This window comes from Pleurodeles waltl, chromosome 7 (assembly GCF_031143425.1).
Source record: "Pleurodeles waltl isolate 20211129_DDA chromosome 7, aPleWal1.hap1.20221129, whole genome shotgun sequence".
NCBI classification, from domain to species: domain Eukaryota; kingdom Metazoa; phylum Chordata; class Amphibia; order Caudata; family Salamandridae; genus Pleurodeles; species Pleurodeles waltl.
Window position 1 is genome coordinate 1,044,164,576 of NC_090446.1, and position 26,490 is coordinate 1,044,191,065.

Below are 26,490 nucleotides of genomic sequence, written 5' to 3' on the forward strand. Positions count from 1 at the left end.
TTGGCTGCCTGTGTGCAAGACGGACATTTTCAAACTGTTCTGCCACGTACATCAGGCAGTCTACTCTACTGGTCCTGTGGTTCTAAGAAATAGAATTTCTTTGTAGAAGCTCTCCAAAGCCCTTGGATCAGCTAACCAAACAATACTCTTTCAGAGATGCATTGCTAGTGCTTGCATGGGTGGATGCTTCTTTACTTACTTGGGGGCCACCCACTGCAGTGCTCACCCATTTAAATTGTGCCTAACCTCTGATCTAACTGCACTTTGGAAACTACTAAAAACTTGGCTGTTCCCTTTTTCAGAAGTTGCTCTTTGTGATAGTGTTGTGCTTTTCCCTCATTGTTCCCTTCGTTTCGTAGTCAGAACTTTGACTAGCACCAGGATATCCCTTTGTGGATCCCTTTGGGAATGAGTGTGTGCTCTATAATTATTACAAATAAACAAATAGATATTGTGTTACTAAAGGTGATCCAAAGGTTTAAATAACTGCATCTCTGCTCACTTTAACTTATGAATTTTAAGTTGCAAACCTTCATGAACCCAATACAAAAATTCATAAATAAATAAAAGAAATCCCATTGGACAGGGCAGTATTTTGTCCCGTCATTTATTGTCCACAGTTCTACCACACATGACAAAAATGCCCACAACTTGATCCACTTTTTTGATTGGTGGGAAGGACAGAGGTTGGATTGCGAGTAAAATGAGCAGCCAGCTCCTTACACACCCAACACTACCGATCCAACCAACATAAGAATTGAACGGGAGGTGGGACATTGAACAGTGATGGACTTGGACTGTCCAAAGTCTTGCTCCATCCAATTGCCTCTTCCTGATTCATTTTAAGCTCCTTTATAAAAGAGTTTTTGTTCCTTGTTCTCAGAATAGGCCAAACCTGTGACCGTGTGAAGTCAGTGTACTGTCAAACGTGGCCTTCACACAGTCACCATTTTGGCCTATTCTTGCCCCAAGCAATGGGTGCACCCAAGGTATGGGATAGCATTTCTATCCGGAGAAGAGATGGGACATTAGAAGGCTGGACTTTAGTTGTGTGCCAAAAGTTCTAGAGTTTTGTGACACAGAAAAAAATGAATATTACTGTTTTTCACCTATACTGCAGGGTATTCTTTCTGGGTAATCAAAAATGGTGGGATTCATAGAAGCCACATCCCCCTGGATTAAGCTGGGTCTGTACTTTATAAATGCCTGTGGTTGGTAGGTGTGGCATCTCAATGCGGAAACTCCCCCATCAAAAATATTTCCTTGTGTTTAGAGTGTAGATCCAATTGAAAACCCATACATCTTGAACCCCATACTCAGGGAACCATTAGGAACACAGATGTGGCAGAGCCCTAGCAGAGATATCTTTCAGTGTGAGGAAGGCTAAAGGGAGTTACTATGTGCTGGGCAAAATAAATGCTGGTATTCTGATAAATGTTATTCCCAGAGCATTACACTGGTCCACCAATCAATCAGGATGAGAAAGGCATGTCACCCAAACTAAACGTGTGTTTTGCTTTCAATAGCTTACCAAAGTTCCCCACAAACAGGAGAACCAGAGGAATACAGATGAGGATCAAGACTTGCCAGGGATATGCTCCAGCATTAAAGAGGCTTAAGGGAATTATCATTTCATGACAGAATTGCTAAAATCTACCCGCCAGTAACAGCAAGGAAGGTGTGGCTTGCACAAACAGATTCCTTAAATTGTTCAGAATGAGAAAATAATTTTTTATAGTCCTAGCTTTGCTATCTGTCAACAAATGAACAGTGCACCATAAAAAACATTATGAACAGACATTCAGGGCCACCTTTTCTTGGTTATTGTTTCAGGATTTATATTTCTATATGAGAAAAACTTAATAGCAAATTTAGTTTAAAAAAAGGAAAAATCTCCACATTTTTCATGATATCCTCAGACAGCAAGGTAATATTGATGAGGAGTTTGCCCTAATACATACCATTGAATATGTTGATAAAGAGTACTCAAAGGGACTATCGTGGTACATGTTATTTTTTTAAATCCTAATGCCTATTGTTTGGTAAATAAACTCCAGCACAGGCGCACAAACACCCGCCAGTGAAAGGATTAAGCGACAATACAGCTAATGCTTCACTTGAACCAGAAATTGATTAAGCCCTGGAAATCAAAGATTATTATGATAAAACGAAAAACGCAAATTAAGGATAACTAGTGCATTGGTATTTTTTCACAAAAGGTGGGCAGGAAAAGTTGAATGTAGAACATAATGAAATAGAAAAATATATTGAAAAAAATATTGGCAACAATAAGTTATATGAATGCTTCAAAACTGCAATGTGAACTTCCAGTTACAAAATGGGTCATTCGTGGTTAGCTGCACAAACCATATCTAATCCCAATGATCTGCACATAACCTCACACATGAGGTCACAGGTGACACCACCAATTACATCATCAATGAATTAAGGGTCAGATGTACAAAATGTTTTGCATGGCGCAAACAGCGAAATTCGCTGTTTGCGCCATGCAAAACGCACATTGCGATGCTCATGCCCATTTTGCGAGTCGGTAACTTGGTTACTGACTCGCAAAATGGGAATGCAACTCGCAAATAGGAAGGGGTGCTCCCCTTCCTATTTGCGATTCGCATCTCGATGCTGAATTGCTTTGTGACCGCGAACGCAGTCGCAAAGCAATTCGCAGTTAGCACCCATGTGAAGTGGGTGCTAACCCATTCGCAAAAGAGAAAGGGTCCTCTTGGGACCCCTTCCCCGTTGTGAATGCCTTTAAAAAAGTGAAACCAAATGGTTTCATTTTTTCGAGTGTATTGCAACTCGTTTTCCTTTAAGGAAAACGGGCTGCAATACAAAAAAAAAACTGCTTTATTAAAAAAGCAGTCACAGACATGGTGGTCTGCTGTCTTCAGCAGGCCACCATCCCTAAGAGTGCAGGGAATCACAAGGGGGTCGCAAATTGCGACCCACCTCATTAATATTAATGAGGTGGGTCTTTGCGACCCCCTTGCGATTCGCATATGGTGTCAGAGACACCATCCTGCATATGGGTTTGCGACTCAAAAATTGCGAGTCGCAAACCCGTATTTACCTACATCTGGCCCTTACTTCGGACCCCAAGTGTTAGTCAATACCTGCCTTAAGAAACTTGTGATCCAAAACACATCATCATTTGGCACAAAAACGTTCTAACTCATTTTGCTAAAAATGAAAAGTTGGTACGATCAGCTGGGGTCTGACTTTTTGACTCGTAGATTGCACTCAAAAATGAAGGATGACCTGAAAATGTGGAATGACCTAACGGAAATTCTTAACTGTTTATTTGTATGCTCCAAACTCCAAAGAACCCAACACCATACTAACTCTTCGTTATCTGAGAACAAGTGTCTCTGCACTCTGGTGATATAAATCTCATATGTCCAACACCGCATACAGAGGATATCATAGCTGTGTCACTATGACTCTTACATTCTCATAAGAGCTTTGTTCAGTGCGATTTGGCCTGGAGCTGATGGACCGAACGGGATTCGCAGACACAACATGAACTCCACAGCCTGATGAGAAGTTGAGCTTCTGTTGAGGCACCTTTTGTAAAAGGTGACGCTTCAGAGGGTATCAAATTGATATATAAGAAGGCTGTATAAGAAGGCTGTCCTTTCCTCTGTAGCCAATTAGGTGTAAATTTTCCCAAAGAAGGCTGCAGTGCTCAAGACACCGAGACACCATGATTGCTGAAAAAAACCAGAGTGTAAGGCCCCTCCTAGTGCCTATTTCACCAACAGCACAGACCTTTGAAAAGATGTAAAGGTACGCCTTCTTTATGTTCAAATCATCTTTTGTTTATTCAAGATAATTATAACATGAAATACCCCATCCAACAGACATCTTCTCTCTCCTCACTCCAACTGCCAAATCCCCTTAGTTACTGTTCACAGATTCTTACTGTGACATACATTCTACATGGAAGTTCTAGATACAGAATGCCACACATCTCCCTCCCTTTATCAACAGAAGAAGACAGATTTGAGTAAAAGTGACAACATATAATACAAGAACAAATCAAAAAGGGAAAACATAAATTTTAAACAAAATCATTTAGAACCTTGGGACGTCTAATAATTCTTGAAGATCTCCTTGGTGAAAAATGATTGTTAACATTACTATGTTTTCTCTCTACATTATCGCTTACAAATTCCTTTTCTCCACAATCACTTTTCACCTTAACCACTCTCCCAATATTCCACACTTTGTGATCTTCAGTTCTTATGGCATTTCCCAGAACTTTCTTAACCTTGAGAGGGGTAGAAAACTTTGAATGTTCTTTTGAAAGACCAAAGCGAGGACTTTTTACTCTGACCAAATCACCTACTCGAATGAGTACTTTCTTCACTGCTCTCTGCTTATCAAATCTGATTTTCCTTTTCAAAACTTTCTTACATTCTTTCAAACATTTCTGTTTGTCATTACATGAAGTATCAAATTTTGAGCCCACCTTATCATTCACCCATGAAGGACAGACTAACGTGTTAGGTTTTCTCCTTCTGAAATACTCAAAAGGTGAGAAACCTGTAACAGAATGAGGAGTCAACCGATAGACTTTGATCTTACAAGACACTTCCTCCTTCCAGCATTTATTATTTGCCAAAGCCATTTGAATAGTTTCCTTTAGTACTCTATTCAGTCTCTCCACCATACCATTGGTCTCGGGATGATAAAGAGCAGTCTTCTTATGTTTAATGCCTCTTTCACACAAATAACGTTCCATGTCCTGCGAGACTAATTGCACACCATTATCAGTGAGTATGGAAGATGGAAACCCTTCTCTGTCAAAAACATCATTGAGGAAGCCTATCACATCACGTGTTTCTACGGAAGTAGTGATTTTCAATTCAGGCCACCTTGAATACATATCCATTAACACAATAAGGTATTTATCAGAGCCAGAATATTTAATCGGACCTAAAATGTCTAATGAAATTTCTTGCCAAGATTCTTTTGGCAGTTCCCTCACTTTCATGGGTTGAACTCTACAAGTTAAAGTCTTATCAGCTTTGGAACACTTCACACACTCCCTAACACATCTTTCGATTAACACATCCATTCCTGGCCACCAATACATAAGTCTCAACCTTTCTTTTGTTTTTGAAATGCCAGGGTGACTCTCATGAGCTATGGAAATTAGTTCATCTCTCAACTTCTCTGGAGGAACAAGTCTAGTTCCTCTCAATATGAAATCACCATGAGTTGACAATTCATCTCTGACTCTCCAAAATCCACATAACTGTTGATCATTCTTTTCAGTACCATCCCATCCACCTCTGATTTTTTTAGAACTTTCTGTAAAATTACATCATTGAATGACTCCAACATCCATTCACTCTCCTTAATTATACCATCCCCGATCATACAAACATCAAAATCATCGATGGGAGAATCCTCGGTCTCAAATATGTCACACACTAACCTTGAACAGCAATCGGCAAGGTTGTTTTCAATTCCAGGTATATACTGAACCCCAAAAGGGAATTCCTGCAACGCTACTACCCACTTTCTGATTCTACCCGACACAGCATCCAAACCCTTCCTTTCAAAAATCTATTTTAACGGTTTATGGTCTGTTCTTATCAAAAATTTACTACCCCAAACAAACTTCCTTAGTTTATTCACCGCCCAGTACACAGCTAACGCTTCCTTTTCGATAACAGAATAATTTAACTCAGCCCCCTTTAAGGATCTTGACAAAAAAAGTATAGTTCTTTCAACTCCATTATGTGTTTGTAACAATACAGCCCCAAGACCTTTGGCACTAGCATCAGACATTATTACTGTTTCATGCCCAGGTTGAAAACTGCTTAAACTCGAAGCAACTTTCAAACTTTGTTTCATCAAGATAAACTCCTTTTCACACTCATTGCTCCAGTTAAAGGTAACACCTTTCCTCACTAACTCCCTCATACATATAGTTCTGTCAGCAAAATGATCTACAAATGTACTGTAAAACACTGCCATACCAAGAAACTTCACCACCTCGTCTTTTGAAGAAGGACTAGAGAAATTAATAATGGTATCTACTAATTCTTTCTTGGGTTCAATACCTTTTGATGAAATCTTATGACCAAGATAATCGATTTCATGAAGTTTGAATTTGCATTTTTCTGCTCTTAAAGTCAAACCACTCTCTTCCAGTTTCTGCAGGACACAGCGAACTCTCTCATTATGTTCTTTTCCATCCTTACCATATACAAGGATATCATCTTGATAAATCTTGATTCCTTGCAATGCTTCTAGCAGTCTTTCCATGGCACGTTGAAATACAGCTGCAGCTGAAGCCAAACCAAAGGGCATACGAATAAACTTGTAGGTACCAAAAGGGGTAATAAATGCTGTTAGATTTTGAGAGTCTTTATGTAGAATAATTTGGTGGTAGGCAGACGTTAAGTCTATAGATGAGAAACAACTCGCATTTCCTAACAAAGATAGCATTTCATTAATGTTAGGTAAAGGGTAATGGTCTACTACTATACATTTATTTAGTTCTCTCAAGTCAATGCAAAGTCTTGGATCACCATTGACCTTCACCGCCATGACTACTGGGGCCAACCATTCAGTGGCTTCCACTTCTTCGATAATGCCATTTTGTTTTAGTTTTTCTAATTCTGCTTTCATTTTTTCCTTGACCATTAACGGTACACTTCTTACTTTACTAACCACAGGTGTGAATTTTTCCCTCATCTTAATTTTATGAAGATAACCTTTTTTTTTTAGTAAACTAGTCTTCGTCTTGTTCAGCTGCTCTGTCATGAAATTCACCGCCACACGCTAGAGAAACTGTGCAGAGCTGTAGAGCGATGACTACTGACCAGCCGATCTGCCGAGCTGATCTGTGAAGCACGAAGTCGCGCAAGGTAGATAAAATAGGTTGCGGCAGGCGCGATCTTTGCCGTCCGCTGTTTCTATGTTTACTGACGCGCCTTCGTAACTCCGAAGCACGAAGTCGTACAAGCTAGAGAAAATACGTTGCGGCAGGCGCGATCTTCGCCGTCTGATGCCTCCGTGTTTAGTGGAGCGCCTTCACAACTCCGAACAGGTGCCTCCACCAAACTGAACCTCCGCGCTCGCAGCACCCTTACAAATCCTGCGACTTCATCAAGCCGATCCTCAGTGATCGCAGCGTCGGACTTCGTTCGTGTAGAAAGAATCTTTGAAACCTCTTGAGCAAGGTTACTGGCAAAGAAGCAGTGTTGGGGTGTTCATGAAATCTCGATGCATCCCATCCTCGTCGCCAATGAAAAGATGTAAAGGTACGCCTTCTTTATGTTCAAATCATCTTTTGTTTATTCAAGATAATTATAACATGAAATACCCCATCCAACAGACATCTTCTCTCTCCTCACTCCAACTGCCAAATCCCCTTAGTTACTGTTCACAGATTCTTACTGTGACATACATTCTACATGGAAGTTCTAGATACAGAATGCCACAACCTTGGACAGCTACTGTCCTCTGATGCCTTGTGTAGAGACTTCTTCAGTACTTTAGTATCAATCTCCAAGTAGTGCATGCAGTAAAAGTGATTATGTATAGCAGTGTTGAGGACAATGTTTAACAAGAGTGTACTTGGAAAGGCCTGTCTTGTCAGCTCTGATTGTCTGATCCTTTCCTCCGAGGCACTAGAGGGAGAAATGGAAGAAGTTCGTGCACCATCTAATGGTGGAAATAATTTATGGCACAGAATGCTAGATCAACATTGGAAATCTGGGCTCTTGTTATCATCTAGCGACACCTGTGATTAGTTTGGATTAATATCTCTCCCTTGATATAGGTTTCTTTTATGGACTGGGCTGAAAGAGTTAATCCCCTTTTCCTTGATTTCATCTTGAGGACCGTTCTAAGAACTTTTCTGCTGCGTGCCCTGGGCATGAGGTTGGCAAATGTGTCTGCAAATTACAGTGCTACTACGTCATGAGTTTCCTGTTAGACTAGTGTATGAGATGTCTTCCTTATAGATACATAATGCAAGTAAAAAAAGTTTTCATTGAGCTATACCGTCTTTATGACAATTTTGAATGGGGGTATCTGCCGATTCCAGGTCAGGTTAATCGACGGCCAGTTTGGTGGTGGCCTGGTGTGTTTTCTACAACATCCCTTTAATGTGCCCCATCAATGTTTGTACATTGTATGGCACTATTTTTTTTAAATTATGTTTCCTTCTACCATACAGCAAAGAATTGCCTTATTTTGTTGGTTCTAATAAAATGTATGTAAATACAATAAAATATGTGCGGCCGATCGAATGTCATCCTGCACAGTAATAAGAAAAGGTGGATGGGGAATCGTACAGTATCGTGTTTTCCTGGAACAGATGTTATTTGGACAGAAGAGAGCCTAATTTAAGAAAAAAACGATTTGAGCACCGTCCTTTTACTCTTGTGTCTAGTCACTCCACTTTTATTCCCCAGGCTTGCCATGTCTATGGTAAGCAGATCCCTTCGCTCTGGGACTAAAACAGCAGCACAGGCAGTCCCCTGGGCCTAAACTGGACATAGCTTCTGAATTCTAGGTATGCAAGTGCCTTGGCTTGCGTGAAAAATAAAATAAGCAACACCTAAAATCTCATCCCATGCCCCACCTGTTTCCATTCCATGGGCTGGCCTGGCCTTGTAAAACAACTGCTGCATATCCATGCGTGTCAGCTGCCTGCAAGGTGCAAGGGTGACTTTCTGCTAGATCTGTTTGAATTATCCAACAGCACTAAAGAATGCTCTGACTTGTAAGCTAAGTGCATGTTTATAATTGAGAAAGTGATACTACATTCCCTGGTTTGCTTAGCGTTGTTGAACGATAAACCAGCGCTGGCTGAAATTAACCCTCAAGACACTGGACCACTTGACAGCTACATATATCAAAAAGGCACATTTGCAATCTATAGATTTCCTCCTACAATCCAGGTTGTCTGTTTGCATTGTTATATTTTAGTGTTTTTAGGTTGAGCATAGCAGCACGCAAGAACTGCTTTTCCGATGTGTTGTCATCTATTTGGACTTTTCCCTAAATCCACCTCACGCCCATCACTAGCCTGGAGCTTGGGCTTGCCATACAAAAATCCTTTATCATCATTGGTCAATGCTTTATGTTTGTCCCTCCTTGGGGCTGTTTGGTTACCGCCTTCGACAGCAACCCTGTTACATGGCTTATTGCACTTTTGCCAAAACATTTGACTGCGAGCAAACTTCTTTTTCCTTTTGTGTCTCTCCTTCATGCTCATGGCGGCCATTGGCTTGGTTATGTGAAACTATTTTACTTTTCATTTTCAATTTATGTGGCAAGAAAAGTCAGTTAGGATTTCACAATGCTAATAGCTCTAACTTGAGCAAATGTGAGACCCATAGCATTGCAAATGCTTGTTTTATATTGTCTCTCAAAAAAGTCATGCAAACATAGGTGAGCCACGCAGATCCTGGAACTCACCCTTAAAACAAAACAGCTCTCTACTTGAGATACACCATGCAGTGGACTCACCTGAAGGCTAAACCTTTTGTGATAGCTCCCAATCAGCTCCCAATCAAAATGTTTTATTGCCAAATAGTTCCAGTAACTTAGTTTCCTTCCTCATTACAGCAATCAATTGCTTCTCTTGGAAATACTGGTGTAATATGTTTCCCCAAATCTAAACAGTTGCAAGACCAACCTAGAAATGACAGGAATAAGACTGCAAGTGTTCCCTACTTACTGGGTACTCAGTCTCAGATAAAAAGTGTGCCTCCAAGGATTGCCTGACTCTCCGGGATAGCCTGGATGAGGAGCCAGCACCTACATCATAAAGAGGTCATGTGAAAGCTGAAATTAGGTAAGCTATTGCAGTTACCACAGTTATAATAAAGACTGAATATCCAGCCAAGGCTGCCATACAGGTACACAGAAAGCAAAAGCCACAGGATCAGTCTGTAGTTATGATTAGGTCAGAGGACCACATGTACTAATAATGGATTCTCGAAACGTCGACACAAATTGTGCACTGACTTTTTGCGAATTGATCTCCATACTATTAGGTAGGTTTGCAAAATTCCCCTTTGATTGGGTCAAAATCAGACCTATCTCATGAATATTAATGAGGTAGGTTGCAAACTGCAACTCACTGTGATTGGAGGCCATCATAGGACGATGCCTGCTATGGTCAGCAGACCACCAAGTCTGATAGCTTTTGAATAAAATATACTTTTTTTTAATTCAGACCTTGTTCCTTAAAGGATACAGGCTGCTATTGAAAAGAAACATGTATCTTTCCTTCAAAGCTTGTTTGAGATTTGGCAGTGAGCCCGATGGGGAAGGTGTTCCAAGTTTGTGACTATGGGCCTGATTAAGATATTGGCATATGGGTTACTACGTCACAACTGTGACATATATCCCATCCGCCTAAATCCAAATACCATAGGAAATAATGAGATTTAGATTTCGGCGGATAGGATATCCATCACCATAGTGACGGTGTAACCTGACCTCCAACATCTAAATCAGGCCCTAAGTTACCACTGAGGAGTTTGTAACTTGTCGATGCTTTCCAACCGGAACAGCAGTTGCAAACCAGTGATACGTCTGATACCAAATCACAATTTTGGAAGGGATGCCCTAAACATGCCCCTTCCAAATTGCAATTCAGTGTGCATTTTTAAACCCACTTTGCAATTCAATAAGCATTTACTGAATCACAAAATGGGCTTAGTGAATACCATAAAGCCATTTTGCGGATGCAAGCCCTCCAATAGGGAATCGAAGGGTTTGCAACTACACATTGGCTAAGCAATCTGACCCAGAGTTTCCATTGAAAAAACTTTTTTTCTGTTTTATAAATAGCATAATTTTGTTACTCTGCTGCAATCATTCTAACAAAAAAAGGATCTTCTGTTTGGGTTCTGCATGGCAAGTTTAGTATAGACCAGTATTTCCCAAAGTGTGGGGCACGATACCTGGTGGATCTTGAGACTTTTTTAGTGGGTCAACCGAGCAAAAATAAAGATGCTTTAAATTCTGTGTTTATGTTGACACATTTTCTGCTACTTAGAAGACAGAAGTCAAAAGTAAGGCTATATCTTCTGACAAATGTCTGCTTATTATTTTACTATGTAATTGTTGTTTACTTTTCTTTTTTCACGACCACAAAGTGAGAGGAGTTTTTACTGTGAATTATGTGACAGTCTTGCTGGAGTACAGGAAGTGTGAAAGGAAAGGCTGTAGAATGTTGTTTTTTGCAACACACAAAATATAAATAACGGTAAATGAACTGTATGCATTCAGCAGTTAGGGAAGCAAAACTGAAGCCCATTTTTTTTGTAATTCTGAAGTGTGCTGTGAGACATTTTAATAGAATCAAAACAAATCAGGACAATTCACATACAGATGAACCAATGATGAATACTCACAGGAACCATATTGCCACACATTATCATTTGAGCGGTATATGGTTGTATCAGTAAAACTGTGTATATGTGCAGAGTTAGTGGCCATTTCAACAAGAAATTATCTGTCTGCAAATGGCAATGTGATACCACATGATGCTTTTGTTACATCCCAAAATAGCCTCAGATCCATTAAAGGTTGGTGGGTGATGAAAATGTGTTATTCTAAAAAGTGGATTGGGGTTCTAAAAAGTTTGGGAACCACTCTTCTAGACCCATCAAAGTGCAGGGGAGGGTAGTTCATAAAAATTTAATTTCCCATGTTACCTACCATAGGGTTATTTGCTCTCCACTATGGAAAACACGTACAAAATTCCACCAAATTTGAATGGAGAAAGTTACTCATGTAAATCGTGTATATCCATTCAGCAGCTTTTGAGAAATTTACATTACAATAACATGTTGGTGAGCTTGGAAGGTTTAAAATGTTTGAAACATCTGGGCCGCTAACATACACATTATCACTGAACCCAGTGTTGAGGACAGTAACATACACAAATTTTAAAAATAAATAAATCTAAATGGACAAGGAAGCTTGTTTCCTGTCATCCACAAACCAGAAGGCTCAAATTAGCTAGCCTCGAGAGAAAACGTAGTGAAATAAACGTAATGAAAGCTAAATACAACAAAATATGCTGTCTTTCCTTAAAAAGTTAACAGAAATTCCAGAAGGCACTATAATTGTTTTATACAGGGACTAGTATACATTACCTTTGGGTGCAGCTACGGCAGACTTTGGGTTAGAGGAACTAGTTTAGGGTTAATTAATTTGGTCAAAAGGAGTACTCAATGTGCTTTAACGCTTGGAAAGAAGCAAAGATAAACTCCACATAGTCTCTACAACACACCTTCCTCACACAATGTCATTGAGGAAATGTACTCCATAATAAAGGTACATTTGAATGTTCATATTGATCCACGGCCTCGGCAGGAGAGTGGTTTCACTCTCTTATAAATAAATTGCAGGAGGTCCATAGTACACCCCACACCCACGTGGTAAAGCTAGATGGGATGACTGCCTGGGCTTTAACTTAACAGACAAGCAGTGGTTGATGGCCCTGGAATGGGTGAAATGTATGTCAAGCAATGCCCAACTAAAATCTCGCAATTCAACTATACCCACCAAACATACCTCACGCCCCATCGCCTCTACAAAATATTCCCGGGCAGTTCATCCCTTTGCCCGAGATGTAGTCATGACGACGTCACCTTTTTTCACATGATGTGGTAGAGCGGCTGATTCGCACCACCTGGTCCCAGGTGCTACACATGTTTCGGAGATAATAGACACACCGTTCATCCCAGACACACTCCTTTGCCTCCTAGGGGTCACGAGGGGAACCAAACAGACCAAATACTATTTATAATCTGTAGACTTTGCATTGATATTGTTCAAACAGCTCATTGCCATGTCTTAGAAGGCGGCCTAGCCTCCCGCGATTGATAATTGGTTACGAGTAACCACACGCTGGGCCACGATGGAGGCTAGTGCATTGGCACAAGACCGCAGGCCACGGGGAGGCAAGTGGGATAACCATGCTCTGGGACCCTTATTTGTTGAAGTTATCAGATAAACTGGCCTCTTGCACTGCCTAAGATGCATGTACCAGTAACCCACCCTTGGCGGCCGTGGTACTGACTCCAACCTAATCACCACTCCTACTTCACTGAGGGCTTTGCAATACTTCCTCTCTACCTGACTGCAATTGTGAAGGTGCTGTTGAAAAGGCCCATGTATCCCATACAATTGAATGCACCCTCGATATCCGCCACTACTTTCTTCACCTTAATGGAGACACCTCTTTGGCAAGGGCTAACAGCTTTGATTTATTTCTTTAAGTCTATGCCAACCTAGACCCAATTAACTGTTACTTACCCACCTTGTCCTCTCCCCTTCTCTCCCTGCATGTTTGACAGGGTCTTTTCAGGCACGTTATGTAATATGATGATATTCTGTTTGTACATTTGTCACACTGGGGGGAATGATGTAAGTTGCCATCCCCACTGATTGTAGTGGAAAATCAACATACTGAGCTATCATATGTTTCTATCTGTATCAGATTCTTTGCCTTTCGGCTGACATGCCATTGCATATGTATGCTTTCTGATTGACCTGCAGTGTGCTTTACCTTGCTGACACTTGCTTGTCATCTCCTTCTTTAAAAAACCAATAAAATACATTTTTAAATGTGAATGTTTTGGATATGTATGCTTTCATAGAGAAAAGTTTGTCCCAATTGGTAACTACTAATCACTCATGCTGTCAAAGCGGTGCATATCTCTAGAAGCAATCAGTAATCTCTAAGGACATCCCTCTGGAGCAGATATACGTGATTTGGTCAGTTAATATGGATAAGGACTCTCTATTAAAGTAGTGGTTAATGTATCAAAAACAACATTTAAACCTATAGATGCTGACTACGGTATAGACGAAAAGAGCAATACCAACAAATAGAAACCATACTTACAGAGTGCTGCATACTGAGCGTAAGGGACAGGAGTATACAATAAGTAAACCATGCACAATATATGCAGACATACTATAGACTCTAGAGAGCTAGTTCAGTCTTTCCAATTACCGATTGCCCCTGGGTTCACAATCTGTCTATATTGTATCCTCACTGTTTATCAATTCTGCTTTCATTTTCAGATTCAGAAAAATGGCAATCAAAAATTACTCCGGCGGCCATATCAATGATGTCATCAACCCCATTTTACATCTCAAGCAACCCAGCAGTGCACTGAGATTCCCAAGCAGTCAGTACTGTCATGTCACAGTAGGCCAAATTGGGATAGGGCAAAACTGATCCAGCCCACCCCCTCAATCAAAATGCCCTCTTGTTGAAGTTTCGGTCAGCTTGACTGGCTGGCGTCTAGGCCAACCAGATTGACTGAAATGACCTTTGCTGAGCCCATGTCTGGCAGGGCAGGAGCAGAAACTGAAAATCAGATTCCTGAAGAAGTTGCAGATAGGTGGACGAAGTGAAATGCCTACACTGCTCACATTTCACCTTTCACCTGAACGTTTCTCTCACCAGTGGCCTGCACTGTCATGTCATGTTGCCATTGAAGCCTTCTGGTTGAGTGCGTTCACCTACACAGTTAAGAGACAGTTTTTCATGTTGTCACTGGGGGTAGAATTACATGGCAGAGAAAAGTTTGACAAGATACATTAAAATCAGTGCAGGACAATTTATTTCCAGTAATGGAAAAGCAAGGAGAACAAGAACCACTTAGAATTACAGAAATGGATGAAGTTGAGATCGTATGTGAAACTTAAAAAAATTAATGAAAAATAAATATTATAAAGTCAGACATTGTAAGAGAGAAAGCCACTGATGTGGTCAGATTCGTGTAAACGTAGAATCTGTTACTTATATTTCCTTAGCCTTCAGCAGGGGAAGGCAGAAGGCCACCAACTACCAGGTGAATGCCAGTTAGCGTCAAACACGTGTCCAAGGATGTCCATCATTTTCTGTGCCAACACCGGCTGGCAAACACTTGACTAATTGTGTATATGAACATTGTTTGAGGACTGCATATATCGGAATGCACTGCGAAGACTGATTTATATGTAACTTTATAAATCATTTATAATGCTGATAGAGCTTAAGACTTCCACCTGATTGAGAATGCTCATCCTGCCTTTGCTTTGAAAAACAACTATGCAAATGTGCCTCCAAGTACAAATAAAGGTGGCCTTGTGGCTTAGATTCATTGCTCCAAACACCCCTTCATCCGTGCAGAAGTAAATGTTGTGTGCAATATTTATTTACTTCACAGTGGACTTTAAGGGGACTCCACCTATGAGCTATTAGTGTACTTTACAAGAATCAGGAACCTTCCGACTAATATCATAAGGGTAGCTGCCAGGGAAGGTGAGGGGGACTTCAGAGACAAATTAGCGGAGGGGACATGACGGTGTTTTCAGTAATTTCCTAAAACGTAGGAGGCTGGGGTGAGTTTTTTGACGTGAAGGTGGAGATTTCCATAGGTTGATTGCAAACCCAGTGAAAGACAGAGGCAGAGCTTGGGAGGGTCTGAATGTTGGAGATTCAAGAAGCTCCGGGTCTCTTGCCACATGCCCCGCACATTCGGCATGCAGCTAGAAACGTGATGTGCACCGGAGTCCTAAGGGCAGATGCATTGCTTTATGTAGAAAAGAGGTTTAAACAAAAATAAAACAATCGTTAACAAATCAATCAATCAATCAATCAAAGGCATTTGTATAGCGCACTGCTCACCCGGAGGGTCTCAAGGCGCAGGGGGGGGGGGGAAACGCTACTGCTCGAACAGCCAGGTCTTGAGTTGCTTCCTGAAGGCGAGATGGTCTTGCGTTGTCCGGAGGTGGATGGGGAGGGAGTTCCATGTCTTGGCTGCCAGGTAGGAGAAGGATCTTCCTCCGGCGGTGGCTCTGCGGATGCGGGGGACGGTGGCGAGAGCGAGGCTGGCGGAGCGGAGCTGGCGGGTGGGCTTGTGGAAGGTCAGGCGGCTGTTGAGGAACTTGGGGCCCAGGTCGTGGAGGGCCTTGTGTGCGTGGGTGAGGAGTCGGAACGTGATTCTTTTGTTGACGGGGAGCCAGTGCAGGTCTCTCAGGTGTTCGGAGATGTGGCTGTGTCGGGGGATGTCCAGGATGAGTCGTGCTGAGGCGTTCTGGATCCGTTGGAGTTTCTTCTGGAGTTTGGCGGCGGTGCCGGCGTAGAGGGCGTTCCCGTAGTCCAGCCGACTGGTGACGAGGGCCTGGGTGACCGTCTTCCTGGTCTCGGTGGGGATCCACCGGAAGATCTTTCGAAGCATGCGCAGGGTGTTGAAGCATGAAGATGAGATGGCGTTGACTTGTCTGGTCATCGAGAGGGAGGAGTCCAGGATGAAGCCTAGGTTGCGAGCGTGGTCCGTTGGCTTGGGGGTGGCTCCCAGGGCGGGGGGCCACCAGGAGTCGTCCCAGGCGGATGGTGATGATCCCAGGATGAGGACCTCCGTCTTGTCTGAGTTCAGTTTCAGGCGGCTGTTCTTCATCCATTCGGCGACGTCTTTCATCCCTTCGTGTAGGCTGGCTCTGGCGGCGTCCGGGTCGCTGGTGAGGGAGAGGATCAGCTGGGTGTCGTCGGCGTAGGTGATGATCTTGAGGTTGTGTTGACGTGCGATGGTTGCGAGGGGGCTCATATAGACGTTGAAGAGGGTGGGGCTGAGCGATGACCCTTGTGGAACTCCGCAGATGACTTCGGTGGCCGCTGACCGGAACGGGGGGAGGCGGACTCTCTGGGTTCTTCCGGCGAGGAATGAGGCGATCCACTCCAGGGCCTTCCCCTGGATGCCGGTGTTGTTCAGGCGCTGTACCAGGGTGCGGTGGCAGACAGTGTCGAACGCTGCGGAGAGGTCCAGGAGGATGAGGGCCGCAGTTTCCCCATTGTCCATTAGGGATCTGATGTCGTCTGTGGCTGCGATGAGGGCGGTCTCCGTGCTGTGGTTGGCTCGGAAGCCGGATTGCGAGTGGTCGAGGGATCCGTTGGTCTCGAGGAAGGCAGCTAGCTGTCTGTTGACGGTCTTCTCGATGACTTTGGCAGGAAACGGGAGGAGCGAGATGGGGCGGTAGTTCTTGAGGTCGGAGGGGTCTGCAGTTGGTTTCTTCAGCAGGGCACTGATCTCGGCGTGTTTCCAGCACTCCGGGAAGGTGGCGGTGTTGAAGGAGGCGTTGACGATGTCACGGAGGTGGGGTGCGATGATGTGGTCAGCCGTGTTGAAGATGTGGTGTGGGCAGGGGTCCGTAGGGGATCCGGAGTGGATGGTGTTCATTGTGCGTGTTGTGTCTTCGGTGCTGACTGGGGTCCAGGTGCGGAGGGTGGCGGTGGGGGGCATTGGTTCGGTGGTGGGGTTTGTGGTTGGTGGGCCGAAGCTGTTGTGAATGTTGGCGATCTTGTCGTGGAAGAAGGCTGCGAGGTGAAGGTGTCATCAGAGTTGGTCGTGATGCGGATGGTGTTCTTGTGGAACCTGTCTGGTTGACGCGGTCCCTCCTGGTGATTTTGTAGCCTTCTGGGACGGCGATGGCGACGTCGGGTGCTGAGGAGGCGTTCATCCAGGTTTCTGTCAGGAAGGCGATGTCTGGTGCTGTCGAGTCGAGGAGGTTCCAGAGTTCGACGGCATGCCTGTGAACGGAGCGGGTGTTGAGCAGGATGCACATCAGGTGTTTGTTGCTGGGGCTCGGTTTAGTAGGTGCAGTGTTGGGTCGTAGGCTGGTGAAGCGGCAGGTCAGGCAGGTGAAGGGTCCGTGGGTGCGTCTCGGGGTGGCTCGGTAGCAGGCGGTGTTTCGGCCGGCGTTGAGTGCGTGGAGGGTTCTGGCATCGTAGCTGTGCAGGGTGTGCTGGCGAGGGCGAGGACCAGGGGGTCTGGCGCTGGGCGCGGTCCAGGCGCGGACGGGCGCAGACGGGCTTACCTTTGGCGCACCTTCGGCGCTCAGTCGGAGCTCCCGCTGCGCGCGTCCGCTGCGCGGTCGCTCTGGGGGCGTCATAAGTAAGGAGCCGGGAGGGAGGAGCAGCTGGGTGGCGGGAGCGGTCCGGCGAATGGAATCACAGGGGGGCGGGGCCGCAGGGAGGCAGCGGCGGGAAATCCCAGGAGTAGCGAGCGAGCGAAGGAATCTGCAGGCAGGAGGCGGCAAAGGCAGGCAGGAGCGGCAGCAGTGAGTGGGGCGACCAAGCCCTGTGGAGGGCTGAGCGGTCACACTCTGTGGTCCCCTACGGTCCCCTTAAGTAAGGAGCCGGGAGGGAGGAGCAGCTGGGTGGCGGGAGCGGTCCGGCGAATGGAATCACCGGGGGGCGGGGCCGCAGGGAGGCAGCGGCGGGAAATCCCAGGAGCAGCGAGCGAGCGAAGGAATCTGCAGGCAGGAGGCGGCAAAGGCAGGCAGGAGCGGCAGCAGTGAGTGGGGCGACCAAGCCCTGTGGAGGGCTGAGCGGTCACACTCTGTGGTCCCCTACGGTCCCCTTAAGTAAGGAGCCGGGAGGGAGGAGCAGCTGGGTGGCGGGAGCGGTCCGGCGAATGGAATCACAGGGGGGCGGGGCCGCAGGGAGGCAGCGGCGGGAAATCCCAGGAGCAGCGAGCGAGCGAAGGAATCTGCAGGCAGGAGGCGGCAAAGGCAGGCAGGAGCGGCAGCAGTGAGTGGGGCGACCAAGCCCTGTGGAGGGCTGAGCGGTCACCAAAGGCAAAAGGTCTGGCTTATTTGTGGCAACGCATTTAAACTCAGGCATTCAAAAATGCTGATTCGGTGCGTTGCTCGCACAAATGCTATCAATCACATTAACGCCTGGCCTGTTGGCTTTGCACTAAAGAAAAAGTAGCAAAGAAGTAATAAATATGGTTGTTTTTTCAATAAATATGTAGGAGATAAAGGTGTGGATGTGACAAACAGGGCGATGACTTTGGGTACTTTTCAGATGCAATACATTCCCTCAAGCATTCAAAGAGAAGTACTCAATAAGAGACGGAATGGTGGCCCAAACAGCCAGTGCTTTAAATTGGCATCTACTTCCAGGTACTCAGCACTTCCACGTTTTATTTTGACCGAGAACGAGCGAGCACTTCTCTGTAGAGGTGTAATGTTCCTACTGAGAGAGTGCCGACACTTCTCAGCAACAAATAGGTACACTGGGCCAGTGAGTACCAGCCCTTCTATATTCCAATTTCAGAGGCGATAGAGAAATACTCCTGCGAGTGGAGTCGAAGTCCACTCAACGCATATTTTAAAGCATGGGTAACAGTACGTCGCGCAGACAAACAACTACGATGTCAAGCCAGACCTAAACAGCTAGAAGAATCTTAATTTCCGTAGGTATTAACAGTTTATTCATGCAGTAGCCTTTAAAAAAAAAAGTCCTCCAGCAAAAAACAGGTTCTTCTGTTTACCGCATAGATTTTAACAAAGCTGAATTGAGGCCGATTGCGAGTTCACGTCGAAAGAAAAATAAATGAAGTGTACTTCCACTTGATCAGGTTCCCACTTTACACCAGGCTCTGGCAGCTCTTGGGTGCCACGGAAGGGACGTTAAAGGTGGTCGATAAATCTTCACCGGCTGCGTCCCTTGCGGAGCACCCGGTGGCGCCGGCCGCAAAGTAGCACAGCTGCTAATGAGATATTGAACACCCGCTAGGCAGGGCCCGCCAAGCACCGGGGCTCTAACTCTGGCCGCCTTATGAAAGCGCAGACTCGTCAAAGGACGCCTGTGGGTCGGCAAATGCGCGCGCTTTTCAGCCGCGCGGCTCGGTTAGGAGATTGGTCCACAGAAATCACTTCCACGCCTATAAAGCACTAATAGGAAATAATTTAACAGTGTCACTCGCTACATTGATGTTCACGGACGAAAGTCATTACTACTCACAGCAGAAGGCTAGTAAACATCACGTTGGAGCCTGTGTGTGCAAAGTAAAATTGTGTTAATCTTGTTTTAACCTCATCACAAATGGCGCCTTGTTTACAACTGCGTGTCCTGCTGCAGGTGAGGAAGAACAGCTAAAGCATTCGCACACCACACAACAAGCCTTTAACTGGAGGTTCTACCACCGATTGTTGACAAAAGATAATAGCGCCAGGATCCATAAGATAGAACAGTCAAGGCTGTAGGGAGACCCCAGCGACCCGTGCTCGCCTGTGTCTCAATACCCCAAAGACAGTCCATCCTCCTAGCCTGGGGTTCATAAAGTTGTGCAATATTTGTTAACATCGATATAATGTAAATTTGTGATGCGCACCAGAGAAACAGTTCATATTATTAACAAGATGAAAATTGGTGTTTCCAGTCATCTTAGAAGTTATGTGTTTTGACAGGTTTCAAGTACTTGCTTTCAACTTTTAGTCATCCAGTAATCTGGATTTTCCAGCCATTTTAGGAGTTCCGTGTTTTGACAAGTTTCAAGTACTTGCTTTCAACTTTCAATTTAATTCAGAATTTGGATGGAAGAGTGGATTGTAGGGACCAAGGCTCCAATTTTAACATGACAATCAGGAAGCAACTAACTCCTGCCATCTTTTATTGGGTCTGGTGTTAGGCATCCGTATCTTCAACTCCACAGACAGCAGGAGCACCTGATGTGACACCACAGGGCCCGTGCCTGCTGCCAGTTTTGGAATTTTGCAACCGGGCCTACAGGGAAACAGGAGGATGGCAGCTTTTCTGCCTCTACTTGAGGCATAAGTCCCTGACCGTTTTATGTGGCCCTGACCCTACAGGAACGCTCCCCTGAAATTAGAAAGCCTTCCTGGCAGGGGACTCTTTGAGCGGAGCTGGGCATTTGGGGGAGGCTTGAATTGGCAAACAGCTAGGAGAAGCGTGGGACGGAACCAGCTCCTGGGACATTTCTACCTTAAACAGAGATGGTTCCTGGCGGGAGCTCAACCTTCACTATATCTTGACAAATAGCCATTTCAATTAACCAAAGAACCTGGTACCCAGTAGGCCGGTTCTTGGTGAAACAGTACCCACTTACTACCCAATGCCTTAAAATTGGGACCAGACATACTATGATAAATCAATGTAATCCTTTTGCCACCAAACTGATTTGCATGGATTAGAATTTGCAGAACAAAAACACTTAAAATGCGTTTTGTGACAGAGGTGATGGATGGGTGGGATGAGAAACTTCAAGGTACATAATGCATTCTTTCAGTACAACCTTTTCTTGTGGGTAATATTTCAGCCACTGCACACAAAGGAAGAAGATGATTCTTCATGATGGAGCCCTAATCAGGGTCACCTGCTGCAAAAATGTTCACTGTGCAGTGTGCCTCTGCTGGTTAGAGCAAACTCCATGCTGTGTCGACTACCTGAAAAATGGGGTGCATATCTCACAGTTTAAGCCCCAGAAATGCAAGGCAGCAACCAGTAGCTGTTGGCGGAAGTGACTGCTATGTTTTTCCCTAATGGCCTGCTTCATGAAGTCATCGGATTAGGATTGTATGGGGCGGAGTGTTGAATGCTGCTGATAGGTCTAGAAGGATGAGGGTTGTGGTTTTCCATTATTGGGGATCATCTGGATGTCATTCGTTGCACCTATAAGGGCTGTTTCTGTGCTGTGGTTGGATCAAAACCCTGATTATGTGGCATCAAGAAGCTGATGTGGTGAGGTGGTTGGAGAGGCGCTTGTTGATGGCTTTTTCCAAAACTTTTGCTAGATAGGGAAGGAGGGATATCGGTCTGAAATTGGCAAGTATGGTCGGGTCAGCCAAGGGTTTCTTCAGGAGGGTGTTGACAGCTGAGTGTTCCATGGTTCCTGGAAGGTGGTTGTACTGGTGGAGGTGTTGAGGATCGGGTTGCGAGCCTCAAGGCTAGGGACTGCTCCTTTGTCAAAGTTGCAGTGGGGGAAGGGGTCCACCGAGGCTCCAGAGTTACCTGTATTCTTGACTATTGTGGTTTCCTCTGTGCTAATGCTGTCCCATGTAGTAATTGTGTTGTCTTCGATTGTCACCAGGAGACTTCTTGAGAGTCTCAGGGCATCTGGTTGTGAGGCAAAGTTACTGTATATGGTTGGAATCTTGCCGCAAAAGAAGATAGAGAGGTTGTTACATAAATCTTATGATAGGTTGATGCTGACAGTGGCAGCTGTGGATGTGGTTAAGTCTTTGACGACTCCAGAGATTTCTTTGCTGCTTTTCATTCAACTAGGACCTTCCTGTCGCCTTTGAAAGTGTCTCTTTCCACTTCCCTTTTGCTGGCTGTCCATTTCCATTCCATTTGCACTGTCGCTTGGTCATTCTTAGGTATTCTGTGTACTAGCTGGCTTGTGTTCTAGTTTTTTGTGTTGCTTTGTTTCATGGGAGCCAGAGTGTCAGTGCAGTTGGTGAGTCACTAGTTAAAGCTCCTGAATTTCCCACAGTAGGAGGCATGCAGGCTCTCGTTTGTTCTTATGAAGGGCTGTCATCCAATCTGCCTCAGTTAGGTTGTTCCAGTGTCGGTGTGCTGGGCTCGCTGTCAGGTTTTTTCTGGGTTGATGTATGTCAGCTGTGAAACTTACTATGGTGTGGGCTATCCAGGTGACTGGCCTTGGTTCATTGATTGTGTCTCTTAAGCACATTATTAGAGCAACTTTAAAAAGGGAACAGAAAATAAATCATCTTCTAACATGACACCTCAAGTGCCGGCTAAATAAAAAGCCATTATTTAAAGTTAATATAAAAAGCACACTTTACACTATTATTGTCACCGAAGAGAAAGGAACTATTATAAGTGGATTTGAACAATTTTGTGCAGTCACTCAAAGTGAAGAGAGGCAATGGTTAAAGAGATGTGACCCATTGCCCCATGCAGAATGTTGTAAAGGGACACAAACAAAAGTGAATAATAATTTAACAGGCCAATTAATTAAGCCCACTGACCAAAAAAGCCCTCTTTACATGTATAATATGTATGATATTTTTGAAAAATCAGTAGTCTGGTGTGACAGATACAGCTGTCTCAAAGACTAGATGTAAAAATTGAGAAAGTAAAATGAATGAGCAAAGAGAGACCAAGACTATCAAAATCGCTTAAGTAGATTCACAGATATTAACTTTTGAAGTTTTAAGACAGAAGGCACATAGGAAAAGTCAAACACTATGGAAAAACAAAAATTTACGGTAGACCAGGACCTAGGTGTAATTTCAGGCCTACCATGATGGAATACAAATTGGATACACAAAGAGGGTTGCCCCGGTCAAAAAGTTTATGTTCAGTCTTAGGGCCTTATTATGAGTCTGGCGGACAACAGACCACCAAACTCGCAGTGGTGGTCAGACTGCCGCAGTTCTGGGGGTCCGACCGCCACTTTACGAGGTTGGGTGGCAGACCTACCAACCTACCGCCGTCCCTTCCAGGATCTCCGATCCCCACGGGATGACAGCGGTGCAGGTCGTAATCAGCCATGGTGGCGCTGAAGTCAGCGTTGCCCTTCTGATTAGAACCTTGTTCTCCGCCGTCCTTTTTATGGCGGTTCAACTGCCATGAAAAGGCTGATGGAGAATAAGTGCAGGAGCACCCATGCTCTGCAGACAGTGCGCATTTCGAGGGTGCTGGTGCCCCCTGCGTTTGGCACCATTGCCTCCGGATCTATTATGAGCTGGCGACAATGCCGCCACACCTTTCGCACTGGTCTGATGGGTGGAACCTTGGTTCTCACCTGTCAGCCCAGTGAGAAAGTCGTGATAGAGCCAGTGGGGAGACAGCCGCCTCAATGGTGGTATCCTCACCAGACTCGTAATTAGGCCCTTAGTCTCCAACTGCTGTGAAAACATCTTCTAGTCAGAACTGCATCCCCTACCTCCGCAGGGCAGACTTCCTGGCACAAGGGCTAGTATTACATAAAGCATTTCAGGCACAATAGGTGTGAGATTTTAAAGATAAGCCGGAAATAACTTTGAAGAATTTTTCTAGTCCTTTCCCAGGAGGAGGTAGAAAATGATATGGCACTACAGTGAGAAATACCTTAATTTTTTTGCTGGGTGCACAAATCTTTATTTGTTGTGTGCCCTATTTTTATATATCAGCATCCTGCCTTGTGGGCTTAGAAGACACACTATAAAGGTGCCTTATAAATATTTACATATAGGGTTTTCCTACATGACATATGCATTTTTCCTTGCTAAATGTAACTATAGTGAATTTAAACTGCAGCTGAGCCACAGCACAGTGATCCTCGTTGCAGAAATATATCTGTGGAGCCCACATATTCTATTTTACTTTCAAGACCACAGGCACACTCTAGGCATTTACAATGGACATGTACGGAAGTTAAATAAGCCAAATGGTGAATTCCCATGCACAGCACATTTCAGAGGGGAATCACTGACAATTTACTTTTGTTTAGGAGTCATAAACTGCAGAGTCCTAAAAACAGAGTACAGAAAAATCTGAAAATCTGGGTTGAAAATGCAGGGAAGGCCGATTTGCTATACCCTCGGATCATATTAAAGACCTTAATGACAAGGGATAAATAAACAGCTGGGTACAAATGATGAAACCCTGATCTGTAACTCCAACTATTTGCTCCTTGGCAGACTTATGTTACTGATACCAGTGTCTGGCACTGACCCACTTGCTGCTTGCAGAACAGCACCCCGATCACAAACACAGTGCTGCAACGTGAAAAGTAATGACTAAAAGCTAGTAGTGTGATGAACGCCCTGGATGAGTAAGCATTCACAAAATCAAGTTAATGGAAAGTCTGAATGAGATAATTTAAACCGGAAGGAAGCATGTGAAGGCCACCTATAGAGATCACAATTAATAAAGTGTTAATGAGACTTCAGCGTCACTTCAGAAGTTCAGAGGGTGTTCAAAGGTACCACAAATACAGAATGTTGGAGACAACAGAGCTCATAAAGTAATGTACTCTAGTATCAATAGTTCCTTGAAGATCCAAAATGAATGACCGCAGCTGAAATAAATACTGAGTACTAACAGGAAAATACAAACTTACCTTGCCTCCTAATGCCACTGATCAATCTTAGTTTTGGACCAAAGTATTCCCCACAAAATGAAAGGGGAATTGTGATACTATAAACGCTTGCAAAATGCACACATTTATGGTTAATGATGCAAACCTGAACACCAAATAAAAAGAAAAGAAAATCAGGCAAAGAATGGTTTCTAGCACAACCTCTTGAGCAGAAGGATACTAGACATACACCTGAAGGACAGCACTGATTATAGCTCTCAACTAGGCCTTACCGCCAACACTTTGATTGGTGCAATTAGCAAAGACTGCTTGGAGGATCCAAGGCCCTATTAGCCACTGTACAGGGATCCATGAAAATACTTCAGGCCAATCTTGTGCGTTGCACAGGCTGTGGGGGTTGTCTTGAATTAGGTTATCAAACCCACTGACTCAGCAAGATCACCAAGAGTGTGAGTATTATGTTGAAAAAGAACTCTATAAAAACAAAGTTCCTTACTATCTTAATGGTTTAACGTCTGAAGGGTTTGCCAGTCAAAAACTCTTTCCTTTTATGCTTTTTGTTAAGTATTGTTTTTACTTAGTCTGGCCTCCATTTTGGGAAATACCTTCAACATCTGAAGCATGGTGTCTCGTGAAAAGCGGACAGGAAGGACAGTCCGTTGATCCATTAGCGTAGCAAAAGTGCAATGTAAAGGTTTGCATTTTCCCACTGGTAGAAAGCAAAAGAAAATGGAGCCTTTTGTTTTGCATATTTGATGTCATAATGGAGCTTCATTTTGTAGATCTTACTCCATCTTTAATGTACTTTCCTGTTGGTTACCCTGGGATGACCAAGCTCCACTGTTGGAGGTCACCTTGGCAAAAAGCAGATCTGTATAATCGGACATGTTCCTCCTTCAGTCTTCAACCGTGGAACACTATTCCTTCTGACCTGCAAGGTACACCATTTTCATCCCACCTGTCTCTTTTTAAGCACTTTTACTATGCTGGTGATATTTGCTTCATTAGTTAGCTGGCTAGCATTGGGTTTGGGTGCTGGAAGACAGGAGGAGATTAGGATGACTGGGGCAGTTGCAAAGGTCTCTTTTGCCCTTTCTTCAGCAGTGTTCAATATTGAATCTGTGTGGTAATCATATATTTGATATGCTGATCGTATCTTTTTGTACTTCTGTTTTTAAAAATATCTCTGCCATCCTGGGTTTGATTTGAGGTATATCATATTTATCACCTTTCATTTTTAATAATTCGTTTCTTTATTCTTCATGGAATACAGGGTTGTTTTTGGAATAATCTCACAATTTTTTGTACCTGCATGAAGTTGAGAAAATAAAGAGGGAAACTTCACTCTCAGTGCACACTATTAATCTTATTTGACCTCGAATTGCTTATGTTTTCATTTGTTTTCTAGGTTGGCATTTTTGAATCAAGTCAAACTGATTCCTTAGCTTTTTCCAACCAATAGTAAAACTCTTTGTCCAGTTTGTTGCTGCTGCTTATCTACACATCTCAGTCTTCTTCCCCTTTCCTTCTCTTAGATATTAACTGCACATACTTCAAACATTTCACCTCTGGAGAGAATGCAGAGATATTCGAAGTGACAACTCAGAAAGGTAAGACACGCCAATGA

General features: G+C 44.0%; 1 protein-coding gene across 1 annotated transcript in view; it reads left to right on the forward strand.

Annotated features, from left to right (window-relative positions):
• Positions 1-26,490, forward strand: part of CACNG1 (calcium voltage-gated channel auxiliary subunit gamma 1) — a 97,177-nt gene that overhangs the window by 66,017 nt on the left and 4,670 nt on the right. The window contains exon 2 of the mRNA XM_069199891.1: positions 26,399-26,473. Within this exon, the coding sequence (XP_069055992.1) occupies positions 26,399-26,473 (75 nt within the window). The remainder of the gene's footprint in view (positions 1-26,398; positions 26,474-26,490) is intronic.